General features: G+C 37.9%; 1 protein-coding gene across 1 annotated transcript; it reads right to left on the minus strand.

The window, feature by feature from the left end:
* Window positions 1-1,654: 1,654 nt before the first annotated feature.
* Window positions 1,655-7,359, minus strand: LOC120108569 (probable carbohydrate esterase At4g34215). Its single transcript, XM_039122208.1, has 2 exons — window positions 6,724-7,359; window positions 1,655-2,045 (listed from the first exon to the last, which is right to left on the minus strand). Exons 1-2 carry the CDS (start codon window positions 7,345-7,347, stop codon window positions 1,809-1,811), a joined length of 861 nt encoding a protein of 286 aa, XP_038978136.1. The 5' UTR covers window positions 7,348-7,359; the 3' UTR covers window positions 1,655-1,808.
* Window positions 7,360-9,366: the final 2,007 nt, after the last annotated feature.

The following is a 9,366-nucleotide window of genomic DNA, read 5'->3' on the forward strand; positions in this document are numbered from 1 at the left end:
CAACGCAGAATTAGCGGATTTGACCGAAGTTTGAGTTCCCAAGTGAGGACTTCAACACCCTTCTTGGAAATTTCCTAGTAGGGCACTGCCAAATTAGGTTGGCACTACCATGAACTTAAAGGTTTTTATAACCATTTGGAAGAACCTTAGTGAATTAGGATGTAGAGTAGCCTAGTTATATCCATAAATTAATCTTTGGAGCAAATGAGTTCTTAACATCAAGGCTGCACCGAAAGAGAATTGCCCCAAATGGATTCAGGACTGGCGCAAAACATCATACCTTCTTGCAATTAAATGCACGTATAGACTACGTTCAGTCATATCTACGCAGATATATAATTCTATCCAGCAAAACCAACGCTCTGAGTAAAGTATGAGTTCTAGCTTGGGCTTTTGCACCAGCTCTAACTATGGGCTCTAGTTTGAAAAGCTCTTGCTTGGGCGAACAGCCCTAATCTTTTTTCCTTATGCCCCTCCTCTTTCCACTTCATCTATTTGCGATGAGTCAACTTCACTCAGTCGGGCATGGTAGTTAGCGCGAGTTTTTCTTTCAATCTACTTCTGCAGAGCTAGGTTCCATCCTGGCTAACCCTGCCTCTCACTTTCTTGTTAATGAGTTTCTTTGTCAGTCAGCCCCCAAGTGATTCCGGCTTTCTTTCCAGGATCCCTAATCGTAAACTAGTGAGATGGGGTGGAGTCGTGCCGTGGGTCAAGCTGTGGCGCATTCCCTACTTCGGCGGACCGCACTTCAACCAACAGAAAGGGCCTGCCTTCTATTCACAAGGCGATATGCCTATTTAAAAAGCCCATTTGCTTGCTACTTTGGTCGCTTTCAAGTCCAAAACTTCCTTCCCTATGGCTTCGAGAAGGGTAGGGGTTTTTCTCTAAATCTTGCAGCTGACAAATGTTGTAAATAGCCCTTCTCTTCTATTGTAACCAATTCTTGATTTATTGTTCCTAACCCTTCTTTCTGTTTCCTAGGCCCAGCCTGTATGCTGTGATATCTCGTGACTGTGAATATTTAAGCTAAGATGCTTCACCATGCATCTCATTGGATTCCTGATAAATTATAATGCTCTCCAACTTGTTTGAGTTTTTTTTAGCCCCTCTCCCTCTCTGTTTTTTTTTTCTTTTCTTTTCTTTTTTTTGTGTGTGTTTGTGTGTAGAACTAACCATAAGGCTATAAATAGCAAGGTCCTATACAAGATCTTATACAGTATTCACACAAGCTAATCCATACAAATCTATATGCTACTCTTGCCAGCATGCTGCCTTCTGCTTGTACTCTGGTCCACATCTCACCAACCAATCATATACAAGCTTAATTAGCCTATCTATGTATGTATGAGAATCGATTCATTCAAGTAGTTACGAAAATCTTGCTCAGGGAGTAATGTTGGACAAATCCGTTATACTTTAGGTAATGCAATTGGATCAAAATGATACATGTAATAGCGAATCTAACAGCCGAAAGTTGGTTGAGCTTCAGCATGAGCATGGCCTAGGCACCAAATGGATAACAGAAGTAAGGACTTGAAACAATTGAGCTGGGCCTGAGCATATAGCTTAGGCATATCACATAAATATTATTTTACATGTCATGTTATTTTTATATAAATAACGAGTCGATAATAGGGTTGAGACTCGAAAAAACTTTATTTTTTTATAATGTAATCATTTTTCATTGGTAAAAAATGAGTATATTGAGAACACAAAAGTAGGCCAAGCAGCTGGCTGGCTATCAAAATCATGTTTAAAGTTCTGTGGTGAAATCGTGCTTTATTTCAATATTTTTTTTCATTATCAATTTAGATATGGATCGAAATAAATGACACCCTAGAGGTGGTGTCTGTTTTAGAATGATTTAAATAGGATGTAGCCAATAGTTTACCAAGCTGAACTTGAGCTTGCGTGGTGAGGTGCAGGTGATCGGTATTAAGTGCCAACCCCTTGGCATCGACACACGCAACATTAGGAAGTCTGATTCCCTTCTGAGCCTGCCTTACTATGTCTGTGTAGTTTCCCTCTCCTGATGCAAGAGCAACCTACATGCAGATACAGTGATGTAAGTTTTTAAGTCCATGATTTTAAGTCTGTTGATAGTGCTAGATATTATGGGGTCAACCCTAACATATATCATATGGAAAATAGTGTATGATGACGATCAAACCATGCATAGGCTCCAAGGAGGCAAACACAGTATATGAGAGGGGTGGGGTGGGGACAGACATCTACTCAAAAACCAGTCCTTGAATTAGGATAACTATTCAAAGAGCTACAATCAAAAGTATATATACTATGAGGTTTGATTTTGTGACTAAAACGAGCAGTGCTGTGATAGAGAACTGAATGAAGGCAATGACATCAGATGGACTTATCAAACTATTAACACTATGTTTAAGATTCATGTCAGTTTTGAATTTTGATGCAAAGTAAAGCATTTCCAGGCAACACCGTAAGTTTTGTGAAGATTTATATCACTGCAGTTTTATAGGCAGCCATAAAAGTTTATCAGGCAAGACACTACTTAATAAAATCTTATTTTCTATCAGCTTATAACATATGTTATTTGTTTGTCCCCACAATGCAGAATATTTTTTTTAAAAAAAGAATAAGAGGTTTGTAAATAATCTTATACATGAATGATGATTATATTTAGAGGCATGTTATAATAAGATTTAAAAACCGAACACGAGGAGGTTGCCTACTAGCTATGTTGATAAAGTCTCGTGTTGATTGGAGAGAGCGGAGTTTGGCCCTTCCTTTAATTTGAGTTCCAGCCAGGCTTCCAAGTTCCAACCAGGAGAGAGAGAGAGAGTTAATTGATTCAATCATAAAAGCTTTCATACTTGAAGAAAAGGCTTCTTGTATAAATCGCAAGGAAGGACCATATATATATATATATATATATATATATATATATATATATATATATATATATTATTTTTTGGTAAAAGCGTAAGGAAGGACCATTCAAGGATATAGCATACATGCACAAACATACTGCAGAAGGGTGTTCAATTTTATGACCGATTATTAATGATCTTCTTTTGACAAGCTCATATAACTAAGTTTCTCACTAGATCAACTCCTCTAGGCATTAAAATCCAGTCTAGAAATAGTTCTAAAATTTTGCCGATGTTGCACAAGTGGAAAAATGTAAGAGTTTTTAATAACATTTGTTTTGAGTTTCTGTTAGGCATGATTTTTTTTTTTAAAAAAAAAAAAACCCTGGAGAAGGAACATCAACCGATGCCTACAAGTTGATTGATAGGCAGGAGGAGGTAAACTCCACCCCCATCCTCAAACTAAAAAAAAAGGAAAAAAAACTATTATAACTAGAAAGTGAATTAAAAGTTATGATTATGAGAAGTATTTTCTTAACATGAATGTCAGTCACATGTTATCTTGGTTGGGTGCAGCTTAAATCCAAACCTATCTACACCTGTAGAGATAAATGCATGGTTATTTTCTTATTGTTCATCTATTAAATTTTCTTGAGGAGCTAATGTTGATTTGATCCACTAATATGAACAGTACCATGCTATTACAAGAACTGCATTTTAATTCAAAGTTTCAAGCAAAAACTTAACAGGGAAGAAAATCGTAATAACCCAGCCCAATTTTTTTGGGGTCAATCCTGAGCTGCAGCCCATTTTTGAACTGGGCTAGTGGGCAAGCCTGAAGAGGCCCGGCCCAATTATCTTGGAGCAAGCTCTGGTGCTTGCGATGGAAAGGAGGAGAAGACTCATGATCGGAGTCTTTTCCGGTGTTCTTCCTCCTTCATCTTGCCCATACTTCAGGAGTCCTAAGGCGATCCAAGTTCGATTAGAACTCCAATACTTCACCTATTTATCTCCCCCTCCCCCTTCGTTAAAAGCCGTCCTCGAGGAGTCCAAGAATCGCTGCTGATCTCATGATTCTTCTCAAATCTCCTCTCCTATTCATCGTCAAAAAGAGCCGTCGGAACCTTGCTAGACCAAGGTGAGTGTCGCTTGCTTTCCTCTCCTTTTCCTAGGTTTATAGCCATCCTTGCTTGAATTTGAGTCAACTAATCGCCAGAATTTAATTCAAAATAGGGGTGCCCTGTTTCGGTGTCTCTTTCTCCCATGCTCGCCGCCATCGGCCGCCAGAAAAGGCTGAGCCTTGCCGCCCCTGGGGACCCCTGAGATCATGTAGGGGTGGGTTAAGAAAATAGCCATGATCAGGCTGAGTTGTTCGGTTCTGTGATGATCCTTTTCCTTTTTCCTTTCTTGCGCCAGCCAACCATGATGCCTTAGCGGAGAGACCACTCTAGGTCACCGCCACCGGAGCCGGCTGCCTTGGCCGCGCCACCCCTTTGATCCGAGAAGGAAAGAAAAGATGGGCTCTCCTCTGTTTTGAGAAAGAAGAAAAGAGTCTTCTCTCTCTTATTTCTCTCTCCTCTCTTTCCTCTCTCTCTTTCTCTCTCCTCTCTCTATTTCTCTCTCTTGTTTCTCTCTCTATCTAGATTGTCTCTCTCTTCGCATGATTTTATGGACCCAATAGGAAGGTCCCACATGTTTTCATTGTGGACTCGAATTGACCTCTGGACCAATGTTGCTACGACCACCTGTCGCACTAGCCTTATTCCAACAATTACCAATCATCGTTAAACTCTATCGTCATGAATCCCTATTATATTACATGAACCATGGTTTGATTCTCCTTTTATGATTTTATTGGCTTGATTAGCCACAGTGGACCGATCAGAATCGTCTGATGTTACTATCTAGTCGACCTTATTCGTCTTGCACCTAAGTGTTGTCAGCTATCATTGGACCTATAATTAATAACCCTTAATCTATTATTCTTTTCTGAATTGGATATATATTTCTTGATCAGATAAATTGAGTTATGTTATGCTGATCGATTGGAACAATTGGGCGTTGTCATCTAGCTCGCCTCGTATATCTTTCTATACAAATCTATTTTCATAGTCAGCTCTAATTTTGTATGAGCTACAGTCATTCAGACAAAAAGAAGCCCAACGATATCTTATACTCTAATTTCTAAATTGAGTAAGACCCTAACCCTTTATTTATTTTAATTTTTAATTAAGGGAGAGTAGAAAATATAGGCAATTCAAAAATTAGAACTCTAAAATTAGGTAATTTCTAAATAATTAATTCATTAATATGGCAATTGATTGATAAAGGATATATAAATTTTATATTGACTGAACATGTTAGGTGTGGTTTGATTTTGTATCGTTGGAATTGCATCATGAGATTTGTATAGGTTTGGTATGTGACGATATACTTTTATATAATTTTCAGTATAAATATAATTATGTGGTCATTATATGTATTAGCTGTTGTGAACATGATTATATGAACAAAGATGCTTTGAATTTGAGAATAATTCATTGTATATATGATAATTGAATTGATAAGAGTAGCAGATAAATTAGACGAATAAAATATGATTTGGACTAATCTCGTCATAGCGCCTATAGGCTGACACATAGGGGGTCACGGTCTTATGCATAGAAAGCCACTACGAGTGGGATAGTCTCCACGGGATTATGCGTAAAAAGACACTATGAGTGAGATAGCTTTCACGAGCTTATGTATTAAAAACTACTTTGAGTAGAATAGCTTCCACGGGCTTACACGTAGAAAGTCACCACGAGTGGAATAGCCATCACGGGCTATAATGTAGTACAATATCAATCTTGAACAGAGTCATGAGTGATTATTCCAAAACCGAAAAAGAAAATTGATAAGCAATCTAGAAATCAAGTTAATGAGAAACTGATGACATGACTAAAGAAATTGTTATTGAACAATTAGTTTTATATATATATATATGATTTTTTTTGAAAAGATGATAATGAAAACTTATATGTTTGTTATTTATGAGTTTTCTAACAATTGATATGATATTTATTTATTTGGCATTATTAATTATTTTTTTTATTACTTATGGTATAGTAAGTTGGGATTCTTATTGGACTATAAAGCTCATAATTTTTTTTTTATTCAGGGTTGCAGGTTGCAAGTAGATTAATACTTAGTTATGGTTGAGATCACATAAGAAAAGGACGAATAGATAGAGCATCATTGATACTCGTTAGATAGTTAAATTTTGTAATTGGAACAGTTTTGTTGTTATAAAATGAGATGCTTATCAAGTTACATGGAAAATGGCAGTCAGAATTCTTTTCATCACATGCAGTATGTTTTCTATAATAATCGGTATTTTTATCAGATCATGTTGAAATCTTGAGTCGAATGTGGAGCCAACAACGACCAACTATAATTTTGAAGCAATTATTGTTATTGTGGCCTACTAATTGTGATGTTTATCTTTTGACACAAGATGTCGTCGTTTGAGATTGCAACTATTGAAACAAGGGTCCGGTTTGGGACCATTATCATAGTCCCTTTATATATATATTTTTTTAGAGTCTTGAAGCGGGGTTAAAGCGTTCATGGCTAATTCTTTTTTTGACTAAGCCGAGAAAAGATAGCCCACTTCATTCGTTTTTTAAGAATTATTCCTTGTTTTTTTTAAAAAAAAATTTATTCGTCGCTTCTTTCTTATACGCTGATAGGGAAAAAATGATCAAATAAAAAATTATTATTCCTTTTATAAGTTATAACGGCTTCTATTTTAATCTACGGGTGCACGGGAGCATTCAAAAACGTGAAATCTCATCAATTCAATTAAAAATCAGACGGGCACAAACCATCCACTTACCTGGATCACGAGGAGCCCTGGCAGCCCGAGATCGGACCGCAGATCTCGTATCAGTTTCTCCATTCTCCCCATGTACGCCTCCGCGTCGGCGCCGGACACGGTATCGCTCTCACCCTGGTACCACAGCACCGCCCCCATCCGGCCGCCGCCGCCACCGGCCGCCCTCGCCCGCCGCACCATCTCCCCGTACAGCGGCGTCCCCCGGCCCCACTGGGTTATCTTGGTGCCGCCTATGGCGCATGGCACCAGGCCCACCAACGCCGGAGCGGCGGCGGAGGGCAGGATCTCGTGGGCGAAGGCCATGCCGGGCCCCACACCGCAGGTCTTGAGCACGTCGATGTCGGCGTGGAGGGGCTCCCGCGCCTCCTCCCACCGTAGGCCTGCGTTCAGCCGGAGGATCGCTGGGCTCGGCCGGCACTCCGGCGGGACCACGCGGTTCCACCGGTCGCCAGTGACGCCGCCCCGCCCGGCCATGTTACTCTGCCCGGCCAGTATGAAGATCAGCTTCCCGGCTTCCGCCGCCGCACCTGACCGGTTGGGTGCGGCTCCCGCCGAGCAGGCGAAGAGGTGCGAGGGGGCGACGGATGCGAGGAGCAGCAGAAGCGGCGAGAGGAGCGGAAGCATGCCGTTTCCTTTTCTTTTACAGGCTTTTTCCTTGTCGCGATGGATAATATAAAGGAGAACACGAGTGCTGCGGCAGGAAAGGGGTCCACCTTGTTGATGCGATCGGACGGTCCGGATGACGCTACAACATAATAAAATATAATATAATAAATAGAAGAATAGCGGTTAAATTAGACTCAAGTTCAACTAGTTTATTTTCCCGTAGAGATGCGGGATTCTCTTACGTACAGCGGTACAGGGGAGGGAGATGTTGATGCGGGGTTCTTTTGACAGGAGGAGCTGTGGGACGTGCAAATTAAAATTAAAATAATTTTTAAAAATATTTAAAATATTAATACAATATTTTTATTATAATAAATAATGGATAAGTTATTTTATTTATTTAAAAATATAATATATTAATATAATAAATTATCATAAATAGAAGTTTTTAATAGTTAAATTTTTATTGCATATTAAACAATAAATTTTATTGATAGATAGATAGAAATTCTTGCTATTGATATCGACATTATTAATACCAGCATTTATATAAGAAACAAAGTATAGAAATTTTCATCATTAATATCGCTGTCAATAATACCAACCTATATATAACATGTCGTTTATAGTTCTTTTCAATTATTCTTTAAATGCAATAAAATGACAAAAATAAATTATAACAAATAGAAGGTTTTGATGGTTAAATTTTATTTGCATATTAAGTAATTTATCTTAACAATGATCAAGACTCGTCATTAATAATGGTGTTATTAATGCCAGCATTCCTACAATGAAAGGAGAATTTTGTGAGATTCTTCTTGTAGAAATTTCCATCATTAATATCAATCTCATATGTGCAAATATTTTTCCTCCTTAACCTAACAATTATTGAAATATAATATAACAATTTAACAAACTATAATAAATAGAAGGTTTCAGTATTTGAATTTTAATTTCAGATGAAACAATTAATCTTAATTATGGCCAAGTATATCAGTATTGGCAATATTAATATCTATTCCATATTAACCAATGAACTTTAATGATAATTGAGCATATTACTACTAACATCATTAATGTATATTGCATGTTAAATATTAAATTTTAATGATGATCAAGTAAGTTAATACTAGCTTTTCCATGACAATGGATAATTTTGCACAAACATATATTTATATAAATATATATATATAATAGAATACCCCATCTTTTTTAGTTTTATATTTTGAAAAACCAAAGGCATCTATTCATCCCTGTCTCAGTGAGATCATAGTGGGTGGCAGGCACCGAGATGGCTGAGATTATGCATGGTTTCTTTCGACCGAGACGAAAGTTCCAGCAAAAAGATGTTGATGTATCTTTAGGTTCTTCCAAATTTTCTCCAACAGTATATTCAGAATAATGCTACAAATTAGACTAAGCTTATTTATTTGCTATGTTATATCTGGAAATCCAGGAATATGGAACAATTTCAGAATGAATTACTTTCTCCGATTCGCATTCACAAGAGCTGTCATGTCTTAAGCTGAGGAATATCCCGACTCCATCAATTTTAATGGACCGATCCACCAAGGTAACTCTGGAGTTGCACAAGAACGCATCTCTGATCTCCTCCTCGCTCTTTCTTTTCTTTTCTTTTCTTCTTTCTTCTTCTGATTTTTTTTTTTGTTGTTGTTGTTTTTGTTTGGTAAGAAGGCATGGCCCCAACCCTGGTTCCCCACCCCACTTCCAACCTAACCCCGCCAATATCTCATTCAATGACCCTTCTTCACCTGTCCTACCGGGGAAAGAGACGTCAATAATGTATCTTTTTCCACATTTTTGATCCGATATAAATTCTTTAGCATTAGTCAAACACGAGGAAGGCAAATATGATTGGAGTTCGACGTTCATTAGTTTCTTTAGTTTCACCACGTAAGAATTTTTAGCACTGCTATGGACTCCTTGGGTTCGGAAAGAGGTGATAGAAAAGTGTGGTTAACAAAAAATTAAAAAATATTTTATCTTTGGTCGGGAGATTTAAAAAACATTCTCATG

This window comes from Phoenix dactylifera, unplaced genomic scaffold (genome assembly GCF_009389715.1).
Source record: "Phoenix dactylifera cultivar Barhee BC4 unplaced genomic scaffold, palm_55x_up_171113_PBpolish2nd_filt_p 001398F, whole genome shotgun sequence".
In the NCBI taxonomy this organism is placed as follows: domain Eukaryota; kingdom Viridiplantae; phylum Streptophyta; class Magnoliopsida; order Arecales; family Arecaceae; genus Phoenix; species Phoenix dactylifera.